The sequence below is a fragment of the Dromiciops gliroides genome, chromosome 5, assembly GCF_019393635.1.
Source record: "Dromiciops gliroides isolate mDroGli1 chromosome 5, mDroGli1.pri, whole genome shotgun sequence".
Classification (NCBI taxonomy): Eukaryota; Metazoa; Chordata; class Mammalia; order Microbiotheria; family Microbiotheriidae; genus Dromiciops; species Dromiciops gliroides.
Window position 1 is genome coordinate 15402950 of NC_057865.1, and position 25071 is coordinate 15428020.

At 46.4% G+C, this 25071-nt stretch overlaps 1 protein-coding gene across 3 annotated transcripts in view; it reads right to left on the reverse strand.

Moving 5' to 3' along the window:
- GSDME (gasdermin E) overlaps positions 1-22600 on the reverse strand; it is a 63137-nt gene extending 40537 nt beyond the window's left edge. Inside the window, exons 1-4 of one of the 3 annotated variants that reach the window (XM_043969115.1) lie at positions 22355-22598; positions 19954-20057; positions 14275-14498; positions 6477-6669 (exon numbers count right to left, since the gene is read on the reverse strand). In XM_043969115.1, the coding sequence (XP_043825050.1) occupies positions 6477-6669; positions 14275-14485 (404 nt within the window). In that variant the 5' untranslated portion in view covers positions 14486-14498; positions 19954-20057; positions 22355-22598. Of the gene's footprint in view, positions 1-6476; positions 6670-14274; positions 14499-19953; positions 20058-22354 lie in introns of all 3 variants that reach the window. The other 2 variants (XM_043969114.1, XM_043969116.1) reach the window with 2 other exon arrangements.
- Positions 22601-25071: the final 2471 nt, after the last annotated feature.

Genomic DNA, 25071 nt, shown 5'->3' on the forward strand with positions numbered 1-25071 from the left:
AAACAAAAATAATCAATAGCTTTGGCTATTATTACTAGGATACACTCTACAAAACACAAGAATCCTTTGGTTCAGAGAGAGCTTAAGACTGAGCTCCACAGCAACACAGGCCTGTGGAGGAAGATGAGCTGGATCTGCTTGGTCCTGAGAGCCAAACAGGGAGCAATGAGTGGAAATTTCAAAAAGGTCAACTGAGGCTCGATATCAGGAAAATTTTCCTTTCATAGCTGTTGTTTGTGCACAGTGAAGTGGGTGCCTTCGGATGTCATGGGTCCTCCCTCCATTGGGGTCTATAAATGAAGTCTGGGTCGGGCAGCTTCCTTGTTCATGTCTAGGTTGGACTAGTTGACCTTCAAGGTCACTCTCAGCTGAAGTTCTATGATTCACCCTGCAGAATGATGAAGGAAAAAATCCACTCTAGACCTGCATCTCACTCAACTGAATGGGATTAGACAGCTCTTTTAAAGTGCCAAAAAAATCCAAAGCCCCCCAGAAGGCCCATAACTCCCTATTAGCCATATTAGTCACTGCTCTGTCCCAGGCAATGTGGCTGCATCTGGCCCAAAGCCCAGGCCGGGAAAGCTTATCTTCTCTGAACACAATAGCGCAGGCAGAGGAAGAGAAAATAACTTGGCAATTACAGACTTTCAACCTTTTCACAGGAGTTATTAACTGCCCCAGGTTTATGAGATGCAGCAGCCTGGGAAGGCAATAAACCAGAGGAAGCTTATGCATGAGCCTGGGATGTCAACTCGGCCCACAAGGGTCCGTCACGAGATGCTCAGTGGCTGCGGACTGACCGCAACAAGTGGCATCTCCTAGGCAGGGGAGTGGAAGGCCCCAGACAGAAGTACCCCCTTACTTCACTCTATTATCTGCAAAGCACTTCCCTCCCAGCAGAACTAGGAGACAGATGATACCTTCCCCTGGATTTGAACTCAGGTCTTCCTGACTCCAGGCCCAGCGGTCTATCCACTGAGCCATCTAGCTGCATTAAATTGCATGGTATTAGCTAGTCATTCTTTAGAACTACAGAGGCAGCTAGATGGTATAGTACTGATCCTGGAGTCAGGAAGACCTACCCGAGTTCAAATCCAGCCTCAGACACTTACTAGCTGTGTGACCCTGGGCAAGTCATTTAACCCTGCTTGTCTCAATTTCCTCATCTGGAAAATGAGGACAATAATAGCACCTACCTTTCAAGGTTGCTCTGAGGATTAAATGGGATAATAATTATAAAACACCTGGCACAGAGTAGGTACTAGATAGATATTCGCTATTGCTATTAAAAAGAAAAGATGAATAGGGTTGTGTGGAATGGAAGATTCCTGCGAGATCTTAGGTTTCTCACTGTTCCTCTTCTCAGTTCCTCCTTCTGGAGATTATAACACTTGAGGCAATGTCCATTCAAACATGGTCAATTTTGATAAAATGCATCATGAATCTTTACAGGAGCCTGGGGCAGCCACACACATAAATATTTCAAGGATCCAACCTCCTTACTTTCCAGTTCCTACCCTGAGTGCCCAGACATAGTTCTGGCTTTGTTGATAATAGGCTACATGACCTTAGACAAGTCAAATCTCTTCTCTGGTCCTCAGTTTCCTCATGTGTGAAATAAGATTGCTGTGAGATGATCTCCACAGTCCCTGACATCTCCACCCTTTCATCAATAGCTTTCAGGAACAACGGGACCCTTTTCACAGGGTCCATCATTCCATTCCTTTCAGACACCTGGTGTTTGGCAATTTACAGGGAGAAGTGGGCTGGGAAGTAGAGGGAGGAGCAGATGTGGGATAATCACTGACAAGCTTGGACAACCACGTGAGCCCTTGAGAAAAGTTGGGAGGAAAAAATGATAGGAGATGGGTGGAGTCAGGGCCGGAGGGGCTGTGGGAAGGAGAAAGGCACCCTATTTCACTGCTGGTGAATCTGGAAGTGATCTTCGGGATCTTTCTCAAAAACAATACAGATCACCCACCTCCAGGCAAAGGGATGGACTCAGAATAGTGAATGACTCCTACATTTTTGTACTTGGTGTGACAGTCATTTCTTTTGTTTGACTATGCATATTTGTTACAAATGCTGTGCTTATCTTCTTTTCCCCCCTCAGTACATGGGGTAGGGATAGAAAATAAATGTTTAATTTTTTTTTTATTCAATTAAAGGAGGCAGTTAGGTGGTGCAGTGGATAAAGCACCGACCCTGGATTGGGGAGGACACCCGAGTTCAAATCCAGGCTCAGACACTTGACACTTACTAGCTGTGTGACCCTGGGTAAGTCACTTAACCCTCATTGCCCCATTAAAAAAAAAATCTATTCAAAAAGAAGTTCTGGTCCCTTCTCTGTCTCCAGGGTTCTTTGCTCACTACTGGCTGAAATAATACATGACTTCCTAGACAGAGTTTTTCTGAGAAAACTTCTCTACAAACTTTAAAATGCTTTGAAAATAGGAGTTACTGTGATGATCGTACATTTAGAACTGGAGGGAGCCCTCGATGTCATCTAGTCCGACCCCCTTATTTCACAGATAAGGAACCTGAGGCCCCAGCACAAGTTGACAACAGTAATAAGTGACAGAGCTGAGATTTGAACCCAAGCGATAAAGTGGCAGGAGATATGGGAGAACAGAGACCAGATCCATCCAATGCCATCTATTGAGGGTAAAATCCTTAGTGAGACTGGCAAATCTTTAGGTGCCACAATGGTGGGGGGCACTATTTCACTAGATCAAGCAGACTCTCCTCAAAAATGCTTCTAAATATGAAGGCAGCAATTATTCTCAATCCAGTTTTCATCAATATTTATTAATTGATATTAATTAGCAAATGAGGTTTACAAAAGGCCGAGGTGCCGATACAGGAGAGTTCTATTTTCAAGTGCTGCATGTAAACCTCATAGGTTCCCTGTATAATTAATAGATGCGAGGCATTCAGACTCATTTTATAGGAATAGTGAGGTTCAAGAACTTGTCAGGGATCCCAGAGCAAGTTGCTCATTTAAAGCTTGGTTGTTCGGGTCCCACGCTCATGGGAGATTAGAGAGGGGATGTGTAGCAAGAGAGAGTCTAGAATTACACACAACTGACAGTAGCATCAAAAGAAAGTTAAAAAGCTGCAGAGAAGAAAAATGAATAGATAGAACTGCCTTGCTGTTCCCAGCATACAACAATGGAGATGGTGTTGTACCTGGGGTCAGAAAAACCTGGGTTCAAATATCAACTCAGACTTTTGCTATCTGTGTGACCTTGGGCAAGTTACCTAACATCTCTAGGCATCAGACGCCTCGTATGTAAGTTGGGAGTGATGCTACCTGGAGACCCCACCTTATCGGGTTGGTGAAATCATGGATAAAGAGTTTTACCATCTTGAAAACACTACAGAAATGTCAATCATCCGAGTCACCAAGAAAAGGTTCTGTTATGTGGAGCATCTCCTGCTTAACAAACGAGAGAAGCAGATGGGAGGAATCAAGTCTTCGATCTAGCCAAAGGGGCCTTCTCTCAGATCCCCAGATGTGATACTTCCATCTCCCATCTCCATGCCTTTGTCTGGAAGGCATTCCCTCATTCCCTCCACCTCAGAGACTTCTCATTTCCTTTAAGATACAGCACACATACCCTCTTCCTTACCCCCTCTCCACCTGCTCGTGCCCTCCCTCCCAACCTAGCTTCTCTTTAACGATTTTGAATTTGTGTGTATTTCTTATTTATATATTTATGCTGCATCTACTTTTATATGAACGTGTCTCCTCCATTAGAATATCAGCTCATCGGCAGTAGGGATCATTGTATTCTTTGTATCCATGGTGTCTAGCACATAGTAGGTGCTTAATAATACTTATTGACTAACTGATGTCATGTGAGAGGAATATGCTCCAGTTATCTGGAAACTTCACCTACGTGGAACGAAACAAAAACATTTCTAGAGTACTTTAGTTGAAGACTTTTTCTCACAACAACCTTGTAAACTAGAAAGTACAATGATCACTATCTCCATTTTACAAATGAAAAAAACCAATGGCACAGCTAATGAACATCAGAGGCAGGACTCCCAAGCCCCTCCATCTAGCCACCGCTCCACCCTGCCTCTGAACTAATAGCTCCCTCCTCTGAGCACCTTAGGTTCCACAAAGCCCTTTCCTCCCCATGGCTCTGGGAGGTGGGCAGTCCATGTGCTATTCCCCGCCCCCCCCATTTCACATGTGAAGAAGTTGAGGGTAAAGGCAGTTGGTTCCAAGATGTATTCGGCTCACCATTGCAGTCAACATTCTGAGCTTTGAGGAAAAAAAAATGCAACGTCTAGAATAATGACTTATCTAAATTACCTGGAATAAAAAGGACTCAGAAAATAACCCTTGGGAACAGGCCGTACTTAAACATTACTAATTACCAGCCTCAAGGCCACCTGTGAATTAAGCATTGCTCTCCAAACCCCAGAGATGCTCCAGCTGGGTGGTGTGGGAAAAAAGGTATTTATTGCCCATCATGAAATGAGGTAAAACCCGCTTTGTACGACCTCTGCCCCACAGATAGGAGGTCATTCCCTCATTTGCCATCAGCTTAGGTCAACAGGAAGACAAAGAAATGGGGCTGTCCAGTATTTGTCTTCATTTTCCCATCCCTGAAACATTTTATAAATGCTAAAAGTGTGTGTGTGTGTGTGTCACACACACACACACACACACACACACATTAATATTATAGAGATAAAGCTTCATAGATCCCTTCAGGCTCTTCCCAACATCACCCCACCCTTCCCCACAACATAAACAAAGGATCATGTGATCCTGGGTTGGAAAGCACCTCAAGTCCCATCAAAACCAATCCCCTCATTTTAAAGAAAAGGAAATGAAGTCCCAGGGAGGGTTAAGTGATGTGCCCAGTGCAGGTAGGAACCTTAAATACCATTGAAGCCAAACACCTCATTTACAGATTTTTACAGCTATGGCATAACTGCTGAAAGAAGGCTTCATTTCCTATTACCTTAAAGCATGAGAAAAAACGAGCCAGGAGCTGCTCAGATTTCAATTTCCATTTAAAGTCCCCACTTGTTCCTCAGCCCAACTCCACATGGAGATACATATATTCCTGTTCAAACTGGAGCTTTCTAGGATGCCAGCAAGAGGTTCAGTTCTCTATCCAATTATCTATCTATCTATCTCTTTCTATCTATCTAACCTATCTAATCTATCCATCCATCCAAATGATAATGGAAGCCAAGAGCCCTAATGCAGCAATCTTGTGCTGAGACTCTTGGATTGTACAACCCATCCTTCCTCCCCAGAGCAGCCTGGGTCTGACCACACCACTGCCCTGCTCGAGAGGCTCCAATTTATCTTGGGGATAAAATACCAACCAGCCCCACCTTGGTCAGGATGCAGCAGCTGACCTTTGCAGGCTCATGACATAGGATGCATCTCACATACAGCCAACCCATCTCCATGTCTCGCCTAGACTCCATTCCCTCCACATCACTGCCACTTAGAATTCCTGCCTCCCTTCAAAATCCACCCCCAAGTGCTGCCTCCTACATGAGGGTGACCTACCCTCACCACCAATGGTCTCCCCTCCCCACACACTCCCGAATGATTTGGTGAATGAATAGTTTGCTTGTCTGCATTTATGTTCCTTCCTTCCAAAAGAAGGCAAACTCCCTGAGGACAGGAGACTTTTGTCTAGCAGTGTGCCTTCAGACCTAGACAGATGATAGCCCAGCCATCTCCTGCCCAGGTCAGCCCAAGTCTGAAATATTGCTTTGAGATCAGAAAGTTGGTATAAATGCTCAAGGACATCCAAGGTGAGAAAGGCCTTGAGGTCATGATGCCCTGAGGATCAGCCAGAGAAATTTGAGACAGGTAGACTGAAAGGAGGACTCAGGGAAGACAAGAGAGCTGATACTTCAAGCATGTCACAGGGAAGAGGGGTGAGACAGGTGCTGTTTGCCCAGGGAGCAGTGGGAGAAGGTTATAGAGGCAAACTGAGGCATGCTCGATGAAACACTTCCTAACAAGTAGGAAACCTCTGGAGTGGAACAGCCTACCTCAGGGGGTAATGAGTTCCCCATCATTGGATGGCTGAATGAATGGCCACTTTTCACATACACAGTAGAGAAAATTCCTACTCTGATAAAGATTGAACTAGATGGTCTTTGAGTCCCAAACCCAAGATTTTGTCATGGAGGGAAAACAATGAAAATGAACGCTCTTATTATTCAAGTGATTCCCAATTCATCTCCTTTAAGCAATCATGGACCTGGCACTGTCAGAGACTTCAGCTACCATCCAAACAGCCCAACTCAAGAGACTCACAAAAGAGGAAACCGAGGCTCAGGAAAGTTAAACAACGTCTCCAAGGTCACACAAGTAGCGAGCATGACGGGTAGGATTTGAACCCAGGTCCCCAACTCCAGATGTTCAGACACAAGATTTGGGGATGCCCACCCAACCTCCATGGGTTACCCTCCTCCTTACCCACCTCTCCACACCCTCCCTGATGAGCTGCTGCAGGTCCACCTCCTGTTTCCGAAGCGTCCCAAAGGAAGACTGTCTCTCCACCGTGCCCGATCCTCCTGCGTTCAGGGTGATCTTCCCCAGGGCAGTCTCTATAGTGCCCTTCACGACATCTTCGAACTTCCCCTCATACTTCACGAAGTCTGACTCGACCACAACTAGAAGGAAATAAACAAAGAATGACTCAGAGCCTTAGGCAAATATGTCTTTGCACATAGTAAGTACTTAATAAAAATTGCAGGAAGAACCTTGAAAAAGAGAAAGCTTGGGGTTTATGTCAATGCCTGCTGGTTGGGTGCTTCGTGCTAGGCACCTGCCTGGCCGTCTGGGCAGTTACCTTCAGTTGGGGGTGGGGGCTGGGAGAATCTAGGTGGAGGACTGTCAAGGAGAAAGGGAGGGTCGTTGCCTGCCATCCCTGGAACTCCTGGAACCCCTGGCTTCTGGGTCATCATCCTGCCCTCAAGGGCTTACACTCTAGTGGGGGAAAGAACATGCAATGAAGTGTGTACCTACAAGATACATACCTAAAAATGGAAGGTTCTACAAGAGAGAAGGGAACCAATGGACAGAGGGAAAGGGAAGAACTCAGAAAGGCTTCCAGCAGGAAGTGGGATGTGAGCAGTCTTTGAGGAGTCCACAGACAGACCATTATACTGAGGACCAAGCAGTACACAGAGCGGAAAAAAGTGTAAGAAGAAAACTGGACAGAGGAGACTAGTTTGGGGTTCTCAATGCTGAAGAGAGTATTTTTATCTATGATCCTGGAGGTAAAAGAAATCAGTGGAGCCCACTGGGTAGGAGACTGACATGAACAGCCCTGAACTTCTGAAAGAATGCTTTACCAGTGGAGGAGAATGGGGAGAGACTTTTACACCAATTAGGGGCTGTTGCAATGATCAAGGCAAGAGATTATAGGACCCTGAACCTGGGGGCAACTGTGTGCACAGGGAGATGGCATGAAAGGGGAAGGAACAAGATTAATCAATAGATTAAATGTGAGGGAGGACAGAGAGAACAAGCTGAGAATGACACCTTGGTTGGGAGCCTGAGAGGATGGCGATGCCCTCAACTGGACATAATGGAAAAAAAGGGAGAGGCCTGGGGAAAAGATAACGAGTTTGGTTTGGGATGTATTGACTTTGTTTTGGGTTTTTTTTTTTGGGGGGGGGGGTTGCAAGGCACTGGGAGTTAAGTGACTTGCCCAGGGTCACACAGCTAGCAAGTATCAAGTGTCTGAGGCTGGATTTGAACTCAGGTCCTCCTGAATCCAGGGCCAGTGCTTTATCTACTGTGCCACCTAGCCACCCCTGTATTGACTTTGAGATGCCTACAGAAATCTAATGGAGATGTACAAAAGGTGATAGGGACTGGAGGTCAGGGGGGAGATGAAGGCTGGATCCCAGAGATCTGGGAATCATTAGCATAGAAATGATCATGGAATCCATGGGACCACCAAGTTAGATTACATAGAAGGAAAAGGGAAGAAGGCCCAGGATATAGCTTTTGGCGGGGGGCACCACAGCTAGTGATATGGTCTAATTAATGATCCAGCAAAGGTGGTGGAGTAGTCAGATAAAGAAGAGAGAACCAGGTCAGTAGAGAGGAGAGAGGGTCTAGGAGAAGAGGGTGATGGACAGCATCAAAGGCTGCAGAGAGGTCCAGAAGGACAAGGATTGAAAAAAGGCCACTGGATTTAGCAATGGATCATCGAAAACAACAACAAAAACACCACCAACACACACACACACACACACACACACACACACACACACACACACAAAAGAGAGAGATCATTGGTAACTCTGGAGAGAACAGTATTGATAGAATGATGAAGCTGGAAGCCGAACTACCAAGTTAAGAAGAGAGGGAGAGGAAGTGGAAGCACCTAACGTAGATGGCCCTCTCAAGGAGTTTACCCACAAAAAGGAGAAGATATGGGACAATAGCTGGTGGGGATGGATGGAACAAGAGATGATTTTTGAGGAAGACATGTCTGTAAGTAACTGGGAAGGAGCCTTGGGAAAGAATTAAGACAAGGACAATCTCATGAGAAGACAGGAGATGGGATCAAGGATGCACACAGAGGGGTTTGCCTTGGCAAGAAAAAGGGTCATCTCTGCTTATGAGATGAGGAAAGAAGATAATGGTGGAAGGCATCTGGGTGATGTGAGGTGAGGAGAGAACAGGCAGCTCTAACTAAGGAAAGGGGTCCAATTTTCTCAGTCACATGCAAAGCCAGCTTCTCAGTTGAGAGAGTGAATGATTGGAACAGTCCTATAAAGAGTGGGAGCAGGAATCAATTAGGAAAGAATAAAAGAGTCTGGCTGCAGGGAAGGGATCCAGTCAACAGGATTTCATGATTTCCATCAGCTCTGTTCAGGCCTGATTCTCCCTAGGTGACACAGCCTTCACAAACACCTCAATTCTGATGAATTCCTTTGCAGATTTATATCTGCCTGACCTCTCCTGGGCAGGCAATCCCTTATCTCCACTAATCTTTATGATAAAGTCTTACCCAGGCTTCAGCACTCACTTCCTGAGCTACAATTTGGAGAAAAGCCAGGCCCTTCATTTTGGACCAACACCATCTCCCCGGCTCCCAGCCTTGTGCTTTGGGGACCTGTTCCCCACCTTCCAGCAGCTCCTCTCCCACCCTCTCCTCCCCATATTCCTGTAGGTCCTGTCTGGTTCTCTCAGTCCTAGAAAGAGGACCTTTGGTAATCTCAAGATTATCAGACTTGATCAGATTTGAGTTGTTATCGGTTGAAACTGCTCCCAGGGCAAAGTCATTTAGGGAGGAGTAGAGGTAGGGTATGGGATTGAGTAGAAAAAGTGCTGTTTCACCAGACAAGTTGTTGTTATTCAGTGTCCCAATGTTTATGACCCCATCTGAGGTTTTCTTGGCAGAGATATTGGAGTGGTTTGCCATTTCTTTCTCCAGCTCATTTGACAGCTGAGAAAACTGAGGTAAACAGGTTTAAGTGACTTCTCCAGGGGTCACACAGCTAAGAAGTAACTGAGTCACAATTTGAGCTCAGGTCCTCCTGCCTCCAAGGCTCTATCAGCCATACCACCCAGCTGCCCATGTAACCAGGTTGCCAAACTGTGTTTTTTTTTAATTAAGCTAAAACTTTTTTAAAAAATAATTGCTATTGCTCTATCAGTTATAGCAATGTTCATATTATTATTTTATTAAGATAATATACTAGTAAAGAATTGACCACATGTCTCTCCAACTTCCTATGGTCTCAGGCCACATGGTAGAGAGAGCTTCAGCATGGCAATGAGCTTGAGCAGGAGAAAAGCCCCCAAAGACCATGTGATCTTCCAGAGAGACAGAAGGTGATCTCAAGGAGACCCAAGAAAGTTCAAAAGACCTAGAAGCCAGAGAGCCAAGTGAGTGCCGAGCCAATAGAGTGCTTGTGGCTTCTTCTAAGTGTTCTCATCCTCTTCTGATGGAGGCAGGTACATACATTGATCGGAGGTAACTGGTCAGCATCATTCAATTCCATAGGTTGACATGACTTGAGGGTGATCTACATTAAAATGAACTTTACAGATGACCTTCACTGAAGGGCAAAGGAAAAATCCAGTATCTAGGTGTGGTTTGACCCCATCAGTCCTTCACTGAGCTAGACAGAAGAATCTATCTCCATTTCTTTCTTTCCCTTGGGTTTGTTTACTGATAATGTTTGCTGAAGTTCCTCAAGAACTGTACTGGAGTTTCTGGAGAGGGGGGTTGGGGAAGGGGGGGAAGGAAGACTGAAACTGATCTCTGGGTCCCCCCCAAAAAATCCATTATTAATAATTAATAATCCCAGGGACAGCTAGGTGGCACAGTGGATAAAGCACTGGCCCTGGATTCAGGAGGACCCGAGTTCAAATCCAGCCTCAGACACTTGACACTTACTAGCTGTGTGACCCTGGGCAAGTCACTTAACCCTCATTGCCCTGCAAAATTAAATTAAAAAATAATAAAATTAAGAATAATTAATAACCCTAACTTGGCCACTTACAAGCTATATCATCTTGGGCAAATCATGTCCCTTCTCTTGGGTCTCCATAAAATGGATGAATTAGATTAGATGGCCCCTAAGGGACCTCCCAAATCTACCTCTTTGATACTGCGACTACTGTTGTTCCATAAAAAGAATTAGTGAGGGGTAAGACGATCCAGTGGTGAGAGAGAGCTGACCTCAGAACAAAGAAGACTGCCTCTGACCATACAGAAGCCTCTGAGTCTTCTGTCATTCTAGCCCCCAGCCCCCATTTATCCCTTAGCTGTTTACAAATCATCTTCCCTATTAGACAGTGTGCCCCTTGGAAGCAGGGACTGTCTTTTCCTATACCTGGCATACAGTAGGCATTTAATAAATGGCTTACTTTACTTCCCTAGTCCTCAGCTTCCTCTTCTATAAAATGGGGTCCTTCCAGGTCTAGCTCTCACATACTTGGTGAGCTCTTAGCAGACAGAGAACCAGACTGGAGTCAAAGGACGAGGATTAGAATGTAGCTTGTGCCACCAAGTTTCTGTGTGCCCTTGGAAAGGTCACCAGTCTGGATCTCAATTGTCCAAGCTATAACATGGGTTAGACTAAGATGATGTCTAAGGCCTCCTTCCATTTCCAACACACTAGGATGTATGAATGCTTCCGAGAGGGGCGCCAGGGTCCTGGCTGTCAGAAGGCTTGGGCAGATACAGAAGCAAAAGCCTAGACCGTTCTGACCATGAGTTTCCTCCTGCTGCCTCTCATCCCACCCTCTGGGTAGCCTTCTCTGAAGATGGAGGGGCCTGTGTTTCCTGTGAAGGTCTCTGCCTCTCTTGTAGAAATGGGGGGGGGGGGCGGATTCCCTTCCTTCACTCATCAACTCTCAGAAGCTCGGCCCAAGCCACAGACCCACAAGAACAAGAATTCCCTCTGACCCCCTGACAAAAGGTCACCCAGCCTCTCTCAAAGGCTTCATGGGGGGTTGGGGAGGTATGTAGCCCATCCCATCTTGGGAAAGCTCATTAGGAGGCATTTCCTAGCCCTGAGCAAGCTTCTCTCCGGTTTCCAGCCATTTCATCTAGTTCAGTCTTCCCGGGCCATGCGGAAGATGATCAATCACTTTCCCAGCTTCTGCTGGATCTTGGTAGCATGTTGTGCCAGGATGAAATCTCCTCCCTGGATTTCGGGAACACTTCTGTTTCTCTGCAGCCTGCCCACATCATCTGCCACATGGTCCCTCATTTCCCTTCACTAGTCAAGAAAATGAGCCCTGGGACCAGCATCAGACTACCCCCCACAAAGCACCAGATTGCCATTAGGCCAAGTGGAATCTCAGGGGCCCAGAGCTGGTCTGTCTGCCCCCTCAAAGAGTTCACTGTTGAGGCATTCAGGCTGACCTCACTTCATTGCACTTCTCAGATACTGTTGTTTTGTTTTGTTTTTTAAACCGACTGAAGGTTTATGGCAACCCGGAATTGAGCAAGTCTGTGGGTGCCATTTTCCCAATAGCACATGCTCACACAATGTCTTCGAGTCACATTTTGGTAATTCTTGAAATGTTTCAAACTTTCTCAATACTATTATACCTGTTATGGTGATCTGTGGTCAGAGATGTTTGATATTACTATTGCAACGTGGGTGCACCTCAAACTGCTCCCAAATAAGTAGGTGAACTTAATTGCTAAATGTCATGTGTGTTCCGAGTACCCCACCGACTGGCCATTCCCCCATCTCTCTCTCCTCTCTCTCCCCCCCCCCCTCCTCAGAACTCCCTATTCCCTCGGACACAACGATATTGAAATTCGGCCAATTAATAACCCTACCATGGCCTCTAAGTATTCAAGTGGAAAGAAGAGCCGAGCCATGGGGCAACTTCATTGTTGTCTTATTTAAAGACATTTGCTATGGTCGCCCCAACCTTTAGCAGCCACTATCCTGATTGGTCAGCAGCCATCAATAAGACCTTCCACCAGCAAAGAGATCATGACTGCCTGAGGCCCGCGCGACGCTTAGCACTTTTAGCACTAAAGTATTTTTAAGGCGTGTGCATGGGTTTTTTAGACATAATGCTATGGCACACTTAATAGTCTACAGTATAGTATACATGTGCCTTTCATACACACTAGGAAACCAAAGAATTCATGTGACTCGCTTTATTATTTGCTGTATTGCAGTGATCTGGAACAGAACCCACAGTATCTCCAAGGTATGCCTGTATACATTTAGAGTTCAAAGTGATCACAAGTCATCTAAATCAACACCCCCTTTTTACATATTGGGGAAACCGAGTCCCAAAGACATGCAGCAATTTGCCTAGGGTCACACAAGGGGCATGTGATGGAGGCAGTATACAAAGCCAGGTGTTCCAGTTCCAAACCCCTCACTGCTCACTACCCCACTCAAAGCTCCTAGGTCTCATTCTCCAATTCTAGGGTCTGTACTTGCTCCTTAGCCAATTCCATGTGCCTCCCCATGATCCAGTCTCTGTTCTTCCAAGAGCCCTTTCTTCTCTCCCATCTCACCTCATCAGAGAAAACTTCCTTGGTGGACAAAAGGAGTGAGCCTCCAATTGCACCCCTCCCCAGCATCTACTTCAAGCCTTTCAGACATAAGGAAGGAATAGATGTGGTCCTAAGCCTTAAATCACGATCAGCACAACTCTATGAAGTTTGTGTCGGAGGGAAAATCTACTGTGTGGGAGGCACATGGGGGCAGAGGACAAGGTCCCCTTTCTGGATGCCCCCTGGGCCAAGTGAATGCAGAAAGTGGTAGAGCCAGATTGGAGCCCCCGTGTTATCATGCCGTGTGCCTAGCCCATCCTGCCCCCCTCTTGTTACCCTTCAATCCCCTTGCCTGAAAGGACAGGGAGCAAGCACAGTCTTGGATGACCTTCCCAGGTCAGTCCTTCCTTCCACAGTACAGACCATGGTAGTTTCTAGTCAGAGATGAATGGGGCCAGTCCCCAAAATTAGGGGTTCTTAGCCTGGGGGCCATGATTTTTTAAAAAGATACTTTAATGCCTGTATTTCAATAGACCTGATTTCCTTTGTAATCTGACAAGTTACGCACTTAAAAATACAATTCTGAAAAAGGTTCTACTGGATTCACCTGACACTGCCAAAGGGGTCTATGACACACAGAAGTTTGAGAACCCCAACCCAAGATGACGGAGCAAAAGAAGGAGGGAAAGTGTGTGTATAAGTACATGTACACACATGCCCATGCATACGCATATACACATATATGTACCTATACACACATGCATTGTACAGAATGCGTGTGTGTAGTATATGCATGTTCTTAAGTATGTGCGTGTTTAAAATATGCATATATAACAGTGTGGGCATGTGCTATATGCATGCATGTGTGTGTCTAAACACATGCACGTGCATGTATACACACACACACACACACACACACACACACATTTCCCAGCACTATAAAATCTCCAACTCAGGAGGGGATGTGGTTGCTCTTGCTTCATTGAGAAATGAAAAGCCCATCTCCCTCACTGAGAGCAGAGAAAGCCTCTCTGTGGTCTTTGCACCTTCATTAGGGCACGGGGTGCAGCAGGGAGCAGGTGTTTCTTGTTTGGTTTCCTGATCATCATCCTTTCTAAATGCTCATGTTTGACTGGCCCAAGAGTCACCCAGATATTGCATGAAGCCCTTCCCTCCACTCTGGACCTCGGCCACTGCTCTAGAAAAGTCCCCATCTCTATATCCGAGGCCACAGACCCGGAGAGCAGCAAGGAGTGCCCAGGGAGTACCTTACCTGGGTTCAGAAACTGATCTTTGGTCAGGATGTCATTGATAGTGGCTGATAAAAACTGATACTTGGGTTTCTGCCAAAACCAAAACCTCTTTTTCTTCACCAACAGACTCAGAAGCTCTAAGCCATCTGAGTCATTCAGGCTCGACATTGGGATCAAGTCCCCTCCTGGGTCAGTGTCTCTGAGAAAGTTCCTGGTGGCTTTGGCAAACATCCTGAAGACTCACCTAGAAGAAGAAGAAAGGCCTCTTTACACCAGCAAACGAGCCACAGAAACTGGCCAGTGTCTTCTTGTCAGTCTCACCTGGCCACAGGTCACTGTAACGATTGGAATAACGCCACCTGCTGGAGACTTACTGTAGAGTTCTGCCCATGAAGCGAAGGTCTTTGAGGGCAAGACCAGGAGTCTTTTCTTTGGTGTCAGGAAGTGACACGGGCTAGTGGGAGGAGGAAGGAAGACACTGGCGCTCGCACTCAGGCTCTTTCCTCTGGACTCTGGCGGAGAAGGGAGCTAGAAATGTGCTCTCCCTTTAATAGATAGGAATCTAGGCCTTTCTCTCTCTTTACCAAATTCTTATTCTCCTTAATAAATGCTTAAAAGTCTAACTCTTGCTAAAGCTTATAATTTATTGGCGACCACTCATTAGATATTTTAGACAGTTTAGCTAGAATTTTAGCCCTTAACATCATACCACACAATGTTCCCTTCCTACCTTTGGTGGCAGGGAAGCCACCAAAATCACTGGAGCTGGATGGAGGCTGGAGGGCAGGCTGAGGCAGTAAAGGAAAAGAGATCTTTCCTTATCACCATTTCTCCTCTGAATCAAACAGTCATTTCTCCCTAATGTACCCACTGCCTTTTCCAGGCCACACATGGTAGAAGTAGTCAGCTCTCATGAATTGTTACCCCAGGAGAGAGGAAGGCACAATCTGACTGAGACCGCAGGGGAGAGAGGGAGGGAGATGGAGAGGGAAGGAGACAGAGGGGGAAGGGGGGAAGGGGGGGAGGGAGGGAAGAGGGAGAGACAGAGGCACAGACCACAAAATTTAGAGGAAAACCACTGGCTACTATATCTGTAATCCATCACTCCAGCTTCTGCGTGTCACATCTTAGAAAGCATTGACAAAATGGAGCCCACCTAGAAGAGGGTAGCCATGATGGATTGGCATCCACACTCTGGAAGACCCAGGTGAAGGATAGGGGTGTTATCTGGGAGAAGAAAGTACTTAGGGGAGAAGAATCCCAAAGCTTCTAAAGAGCTGTCATGCAGAAGGATCAGCCTTGTGTAGCTTGGCCCCAGAGGGCAGAACTAGGAATAGGGGATGGGGTGGGGGGTGAGGAAGATACAGAAGAGAGGAGAAAAGCATATTTAGGCTTGGCCTAAGGAGAAGGCTCCTGGAAACCCATGTTCTTCAAAATGGAAGGTACTGCTGAATGACCTTTGTCAGACCCATTGCTGAGAGAATTCCTGTGCAAGTACAGAGACAGCCTCTGAATTTCCTGCCATTCTGAGATTTTGATTCATTGGGAGACACTGTTACTTAGCATATGGGTGCGGGGGTGTTGAAGTGGGGCAGTGGGTTATAATAGGTAGAGAACAAACCTTGGAATCAGGAGGACCTGGGTTCAAGTCCAGCCTGTGACACACACTGCCAAATCCTTTAACCTCCCCATGCCCCAGGCCATGTAAGGCTAGAAGTCACAGAGCAGGTGCTGAGCTGCACTGATAGAAGGAGTTCCCTCACCTGGGAGTTCCCAACACCAATACAATCACAAGAATTGTGAAAAAACACCAATAACAACACTAGGCTGGGAGCTCTGGGCTCCGGTCCATTCTGCCACTGACTGATCAATCAACTTCCTCTCTCCATGCCTCACTTTCCCTGCTTGTTGGGGAGGGGGAGGGATAAGATATTTCCTTCTATTCTCAAAAGGAAAGTAAGCTACAATAAATAAAAAGGTGTTGCAAGCACAGCACAAAACTTTACAAGAAATAACAACCTGAGCAGGGGGAGGCAAACATGACTTCCTCATCTGACAAAGGAAATTTTCTCCTTAACTCTAACCACACAACTTTGTCTCTCAGGATTTTGAAAAGTGGAACATCTCTTTCATCATCACTGATATCCCCATATCAGTGGCCTTGGAACAAGTATAAGCAATGAAGCCTTGGGCTGAGGGAACATGCTTCCCTTATTGTCCTTTCTGGAGTTACTGCCAGAAATAAGCCCTTACACATCCTTTATGACCCTCCCCCCCCACCCCCCCCCCCAGTGCAGGAAGGAGAGGAAGGGCGGTGTAATGGACAAGATAGGAGTAAAGCTTAAATCCTCACTGTGCCACTGACCATCTGTATGACCTTGGACTATCACATCACCTCTCTGGAACTCGATTTTCTCATTTGCAAAATAAGGAGGGGTTGAAAAAAGTCACGACCTCATCAGATCCCATTTCAACAATTTTCATTTTGTTTTAACCCAATTTGAAATGTGTTTGGATTAGATTGGCTTTGGAAAAACCCTAGTGAGCCTCACCAACCAAAAGTAAACTCTCCCCTTGTCCCCCCACCAGAGTTTGAACTCAAAGATCATAGAGATGATCCAGTATTTCCCCAGAGGGAAAAGGAGAAGGATTTGAGGAGGAAAATTCAAACCAAACTCTTAATACTTTGTCTGATCTAACTTTTGAGAAGAGTTAATTCTGCTTTCCTATAGAGAGCATCATGTTCTTTGGCTTGTTATTGCTTCTGCTAGTCAGGGTGGGACTGAGATAAAGGCACCGCCAACCATGTGGGTTCCAGGCTCACTCTCCCTCACCCCACAGGGCAGAGCTGTTGCCAAATCTTGTAGATTCTACCTTCACAGTATATAACTTAAAATTCTAAATGTGGGTTCTAATCTGCCCCCCTAGTTTTGGGGGGAAACTGACTAAAGTCACTGATGAATGAATTTAGGGTCTTTAAGAGTTTATTAAAAGATAGTAAAAGAAAGAGAAAGATTGAGAACAGATTTCTTATAACCTGGCAATCCTAGCCTTCCTAAACCTCCCACCTCTGAAGTCCTCTGCCACCACACCAGTGTCTCGCACCAAAAGAGGAAGAACCCTCTTGCCATCATCTACTTCCTCCTTCATGTTCCCCTCCCAAAAATGGGAGGTTCTTCAAGCTGATTGGCTAGTGTCATTCAAATTCATTGGTTCACTAGACTTGAAGGTGGTCTTGATGTAAAGTTCAAAGTTTTTAGCTTCTGAGACCAATACCTTCTTAAGTACCCACTTAAGTACCAGCCAGATGTGCTTATAATCTAGTTAACTGAAAGTAAGCCAGTCACTCTCACCCAATTCAATCAGTTTTAATCAATCTCCAGGCAGGCCCCTGAGTATCTGCTAAATCTCCTCATCTACCACATTCTATTATCTTGACACAACAGTATCTTTCGTATTCATCCCCTTCTCAGTAATCAGATAGTCACTACTCTAGTCCAGGCCCTCATTGCCTCTCTCCTGGGCTATTTAAATAACTTCCCGATTGGTCTCTCTGCCCCAAGTCAGAGGCAAATGGTGGCCTGGAGTCACAAAGATCTGGCCTCAGACACTTATTAGCTGTGGGATCCCAAGTGAGTCCCTTAACCTCTGTTTGCCTCAGTTCCTTCAACTATAAAATAAGGATAACAACAACAACCAAGAAGTGATACAGAGGCAAAAAATAAAAATAAAAAAGATAGCAGCTACCCATATATTTAGGGTTGTCTCTTTTCTCTAAAAGCAGAGTATCTAGTATAATACTAACTTTGCTTTTCTGACAACTTTCCATTAGAATACAAGTTCCTTGAAGGCAAGGACCCTTTCACTTTGTCATTATATCTACACACAGTGGGTGCCTAATAAATGCTTGTTGCTTAGCACAGTGCCTGATACATAGTGGGTGCTTAGTAAATGTTTATTGATTCAGAAAATACGAAGGAAGTAGTAAGTGGAGCCAAGTAATTGGAAATAATTCTGAACCAAAAGAAGGAACAGTTGGTAAATGAGAAGTCACGTAAACTTTGGGAGAAAGCAACTAAGTCAAGTTAAAGTTAAAATAGGCCAAATAGGGAGTGCCAGGTCTAATCAGATCTAGACCCTGGACTTTAGGAGTGTAGAATTCTAGAGCTCAGAGGCATGACAGGTATATAAACCCTAGGCCTGCAGGAAGCCATTCTCAGAGCATTCTGCTTACCCAATCCACATCATAGGATCCTAGCCATTATGTAAGAGATGGCTGAGGAAAAAGAAGCCCCTGGATGCTTGCTTCCTACTACCCAAGGGTGATTTTAGTTTGTTTTGTAATTCAGGTAAAGAAACAACAAAATGTGAATGCTTTGAACAGTGCTTCGTATGTCTAGCCTTATAGCCTTTCCCCCAAGTCACCTCAGGAAGTACTTTTGCACTCATTATCTCAACTCTTCTCCAATACACAGATATTTATACTATGACTGGAAAGAGCCAAGAACAGTCCCTGGAATTGTCGATGAAGCTGCTTTCTCCCAAGTCAACTATCTCCTTCAAAAGACCAAATGGCATAGGGGAGAGAGCAACAAAGCCAGAGCCAGAGATGTGGGTTTGAGTCCCACCTCAGACACCGAGCCCCAGTTTCCTCATTTGTAAAATGGGAATGATACACTAATTATATCATATGGTGGCTCTGCAAAGCACTATCCTGGGTTGAGAGCTGAAAGGACCCTTGGGTGTCATCTGCTCCCAAAACCTCATTTTACAGATGAGGAAACCAGAGAGGGCTATGACTTATCCAAGGTAACCTGATAAAGGGCAGGTCCAGGACCATGAATTTTGAGCCAGGAGGGACTTTAGAAGTCATATAGCTCGGGAAACTGAGGGTCAGAAAAGTCAGAAAAGTCAGATTGCCAAAGTAAGAGGTAGAAAACCTGGGATTTGAACTCAGGCTCTACATCTACACCAGCTTCCTATCCTTTGGTCTACACTGTGCTTCTACTGTCTGCTGCCTCACTTTCCCTCTTCCTAACAGCTCAAATTTACAAATCACTTGTTGAGTTTGAAAAGGAGACAGGAAAGCTTGCTTTGCACTCGTGAAGAGCTGGATTCAGATCTGACCTGCCATGTACCGGCTTATGTGACCCACATAAAATGTGGGGCTTAGACCCAGTGGCTTCCCTAAGTCCCTCCCAACTCTAGATCTATAACCCTATAACCATCCCATTATAAGAGGCCTTCCTTACATCAACCTGGGGAAATGGTTAAGAAATTGTAATTGGGGGCAGCTAGGTGGTGCAGTGGATAAAGCGCTGGCCCTGAATTCAGAAGGACCCGAGTTCAAATCTGACCTCAGACACTTGACACTTACTAATTGTGTGACCCTGGGCAAGTCGTTTAACCCTCATTGCCCCGCAAAGAAAAAAAAAGAAATTATCATTGTCCCCACTTTGCAGATTCCACCTGAGTCCCTCACCTCCAGAGCCATTCCTGTTTTCTCCATGCCACTCTAGCTCTTGGTAGAGAAGTGTGCTTGCTATTAGTGTTTGGGGAAAACATTTTGCAAAACATAAAACTTTACATACATTTGAATATTATACTGTCTAAGCAAAGAAGCATGTGCTAACAGAGAAAGCATGTGCTAAATTTGGGGTTAGAGGACATGGGTTCTGATTCCCAGCCTTGGCACTTACTTGTTATGTGACCTTGAGCTGGTTCTCAGTTTCTTCCTCTGTAAAAAGGGGCAGGGAGCACTGGCCACCCTGAAAGGTCTCTTCCAACTCTCTTCTCCAATTCTCTGGAAGGAAAGTCAAAGACAACATGTCAGACGGATAGCTGCACCCCAAAGATATCCTCCCACCCTCCATCTAGCTCCAACACTTCTATCAGATCTGGAGGAGAGATGGTTAACCCAAGTCCATTTTCACTGGCAAGTAAAATTGGAAAACGCAGCTCTCAACTGGTCTTGAACAAAACAAAAGCCAGTGTAAAACAAAAACAAAATGGTTCCCCAAAAGCCAGAGGTCAGCTCAAGGAGGGAGATGGAGGGAGACAGCAAAACTGAAGGTGGAGAAAAGAGCAGGAGGCAAGCAGAGATCTGATTAAGCATTAAAGAGGGGGGAAGACCCTGTGAGTGCCCTAGGGTTAGAGACAGAAGAAGCCTGGAACCTTCTAAATGGAAACCCAGTCCTGGGCTGGAGACAGTGAGGCTCCATTCCCAGGCAGATCACAGGACTGAGGGCTAAAAAGAGAGGGGGTGTCCCTCATTTTATAGAGGAAATGAGGCCCAGATATATCAAGTGGATGTCTGAAAGTCACAAGATCATAGATTTAGAAGTGGAAAGAAGAAACAGAAGGATCATAGATTTCCACTACAGGGCAGCATGGGTACAGCAGAAAGAACCCTCGATTGGAAGTCAAAGGACTCCAGGTCAGGGGCAGCTGGTGGCGCAGTGGATAGAGCACTGGCCCTGGATTCAGGAGGACCTGAGTTCAAATCCGTCCTCAGACACTTGACACTTACTAGCTGTGTGACCCTGGGCAAGTCACTTAACCCCAATTGCCCCGAAAAAAACAAACAAACAAATGACTCCAGGTCAAAGCCCATTTCTGCCATCTACACCTTTTCGACCATAAACAAATCACGTCAACCCCTGGGCCTCAGTTTCCTTATCTGGGTGTGTGTGTGTGGGGGGGTCATCTCCACCAATAGGGATAGAGTCTTACAATGGTGGACACTGGCAATGGGGTTACTTGTTAAAAGGAGAGCATGGGTCTAGGTGGCCAACTTCCTGTGGATCACTCACAGGGTGCTCAGCAACCTAGACCAACACCTTCATTTCTAGATCAGGGAGAAGGGATTTGTTCAATGACAAAGACATGGTAGCACAGGGTGTCAAATCTAGATCCAAACTCCAAATGTGGAGCTCTTTCTAACCACACCAGCTACTTTTCTGATCATTTACACTGTGTTCCAAGCCTCTGCTGCCTCAGTTTCCCTCCTGGCATAAAGTTCAGAAGTCTGGGGTTCTGACCTGAGGAGTCAGAAAGGTCTCAGGTCTCCTTTAGCTCTTTAATCCTCTGCCTCCCTCATTATCTCCAATTTATCTGGCCTGTAGCTTGTTTGCACATAGTTGGCTCCCCCTTAGATTGGGAGTTCCTTGAGGGCAGGCACTGTCTTTGGTGAAAGTCTTTGTATCCTCAGAATTTAGCACAGTGCCTGGAGCAGAGCAGGTGCTTATTGACTGAGGAGGAAGCTGATGACTGGAAAGGGGAAGTGGGTTGGTAGCAGAGCTCAGATCCCAGCCTGGACTGGGTCCCTTTTCCTCCAAAGCCGGTGTCTGCCACTTCCGAGCCAGAAGGAAAGCTTAGTGCTCATCTAGTCGAACAGCCTCATTTTATAGTCGCAGAAGTTGAGGTCCAGAAAAAGTGTCCGGCCAAATGAAGGTAACCAGCCATAAAGCAAGGGAACTGGCACCTAAGGCCTCCGGACCCCAAATCTGGCCTGGCTGTAGTGAGAAGAGCTGGCTAAGTGGCTACAAGTCAAGGGCAAGGTTTGAGGAAGTCCCCCAAATAAAATCCCACCTCGGACGAGGTTTTTTTTGGGGGGGGGGGAGCATTTTAAAGCATTTATTAGGCACCTACTATGTGCCAAGCACTGGGTTCAGCGCTTTGCAAATATTTTGTCATTTGATCATCTCTTTTAAACATCCCTGAGGGGCTTAACACAGGTCAGGGCTCTAAAGATGCGCGGTCCAGCATCCACGCAGTCAGCCTTTGTCCGCAAGTGGCTCGGGGTCCTCGCAGAGACCGTCCCAGGGCCCGGGCACCCGGGCAGTGCCAGCGCTATCTGTTAGGCTGACGGACTTCCCCAGTCCAGCTGCAGGATTTGCTCCCTTTCTCTTCCCTCCTGGGGCCTCCAACCGAAGTCAAGCTAGACAGGGGTGAGGGTGGAGCAAGGGCTGGGGAAGGGGAGTAGGGCGGGGAGCACGGGGATATTTCGTGCTCCTAAGAGGAGAAGCGAGTGTCGGGCCAGGGGCGGCGAGGGGGCGGGGGGGGGGTAGTACGGCTGGGGGCGGGGGGGAGGGGTGTTACCAGGGCTAGCTGGGCATCTGTGGATCCAACGGAACCGCTTCTTGGTCCTGGTGATCCCGGGTCCTGCCCGGGAGGAGAGCCAGAAACAGACCGGCAGTGTCTAGGAGGAGGAGGAAGAGGAGGAGGAAGAGGAGGTGCTCCCTCCAGGATTCCCCCCTCAGCCTAGCTTCTCTTCCTACGTTCAGGCTACTGGGGTGCTCTGTCCTCGTGGGGAAAGGACTGAAAATAAAAGGAAGGCCTGCGAGTCAGTGCTTTTTATCCGGGCCCAAAAGGGCGTGGTGGGCGGGCCAAGGCGGGGGTGGGACGGGCCGGGAAACTTTGCCCCGCCCCACAGCTGGAGTGGGCCTGAGAGGCAGCTGGAGGGGGGGGGGTGGAGGGGGGCTGGCGGGGCGGGGCTCCGGGGCCCGGGCGGGCCCAAGAAGGGTCTAGGGAGGGGAAAGAGGGGGCGGGAGAGAGAGAGAGAGCCCGGGGTGGGCGGGCAGGTCTTGGGCTTGAGAGGCGGGAGGTCCAGGCCCTCTCATTTGTCGAGGGAGAAGCGGAGGTCCCGGGGATCCCTAAACTCACCGCGAGCTGCGGAAGTTCGCTGCTTAACTTTCTCGGGGACTTCTCAGCTTAAGGGTTGCTCTGTGCCCTGGCCGCACGCTCGTCTTGCGTAAGGGCCTGGCCTGAACTGGAGGTTCCGATACTGGCTCTGACCTCTACCCACTTGGTGACCCAGGCCTCTTAGCCTCAGTTTCCCCATGGAACTGTTAGATGGGATAAATAACGGCCCTTACTCTTCCTGACTGGGTTGTCATCATCAAAGAAGATAATGAATGAAAATTAGAAGGCCGGGGGGCTTTGAGCTGGGAGTAAGGCGATCAGAGCGGTAGTTTAGGAAGATTAATGGGCCAGATGTGCAGAACAGATTGGACAGGAGACGGGCTGCAGGCTCTGGTTAGAATCCAGGTGTATTGGAATCAATAAACGCATTAACTAGGGAGGCGACATTTACACAGTCTTAAAAAGCGTAAAACACTTTGCATACATTACCTCATCTGATCCCAACTTTCTATGATCATAGGGCTCTTATCATTATGTCCATTTTACAGATGAGGAAACTGAGGCTCAGACGAGGAGCCGTTTACTCAGGATCATGAGTCAGCAGAGGAATGTCTTGGTAACTATATGTTCAGCATGGGTGAAGTCAGATATGAGATTGGAAAGGATGGAGCCAGCATCACAGAGAGAGAGAGAGAGAGAGAGAGAGAGAGAGAGAGAGAGAGAGAGAGAGAGAGAGAGAGAGAGAGAGAGAGAGAGAGAGGAGAGGCAGCAGTGAAGTTCCAAAGCCCTGTGATGTCTTAATAGAAACAGAGAATGCAGAAACGAAGCCTAGTTTTTGAGGTCTTGTGCAATCAGGCTGCCTCTGCTCCAACTCTCCAGGTTCACTCCATTCTAGGCACATAGTAGGAATGTTTATTGGCTGACAGAAAGTAGCCTAAGGATTCTAGTTCACAACATTCCAACTCCTGGGTGGAGATGATTGCACAGGTGGTCCCCAGTGTCTGGAATGCCCTTCCTTCCTCACGGTTCCCCTCATAGAATCTCTATTGTTGTTGTTCAGTCTGACTCTTTGTGACCCCGTTTGGGGTTTTCTTGAAAAACATACTGAAAGTAGTTTGCCATTTCCTTCTCCAGCTCATTTTATAAATGAGGAAACTGAGGCAAATAGGGTGAAATGTCTTGCCCAGGGTCACACATCTACTAAGTGTCCATTTGGGCTGAGCTCTATCCACAGCGCCACCTCGATCCCTGGTTTCCTTCAAAGTAAGCTCAGGTGCCACTCCCTACAGGTGTTCTGTACAGATACCCCCAGTTAGTAGTGGTCTCTCCTTCTGGAAATGACTTTGGATTCCTTTGTCTATACTTACCTTTGTAAGCTCCTTGGGGGTAGCATGGACAGATGGATGGATGGATGGATGGATGATAGAGAGATAGAGAGATGAGAGAGATGATAGATGATAGTTTAGGTAGGTAGATAGATATAAGATAGATAAATAGAGATAGGTAGATAGGTAAATGATAGATGATGATAGATAATAGGTAAGTGCGTACTACATACATGCATACATGCATACATACATACATATAATAAGTAAATAATATACATACATATTTAAAACATTTTTGGTAAAACTAAACATATAGATAGTATTTTTCTCTAAAAAATCCATTACCAAATCCTTGGGAAAGATGCTTAGAAAAGTCAGTGACAAAAAAGAACAAAAAGGCTTTTCTTAGGAAAATGGTTGAATGATATCAAACCTTTTAACTAAAGTTAACTCTTGCCTGCCTCACTGCTGAAGTGAGTGACTGGGTTATTGACCTATCTAAGGATGTGCTCTAGGACCTAACCTCCTCCATGAAGAAAGGATTAAGATACTTATGGAAAGTAAAATCCTGTTGTTTAATTCCTGGTTTAAAGAGAGAGAGAGAGAGAGAGAGAGAGAGAGAGAGAGAGAGAGAGAGAGAGAGGGGGGGGAAGAAGAAGAAGAAGAAGAAGAAGAAGAAGAAGAAGAAGAAGAAGAAGAAGAAGAAGAAGAAGAAGAAGAAGAAGAAGAGGAGGAGGAGGAGGAGGGAAGAGGAGAAAGACACAGAGACAGACAGACAGAGAGATTGACTAGGTTGGTCAATTTCCAGAATGTTACCCCAGAACTGTATTGTACATATTGTGATTT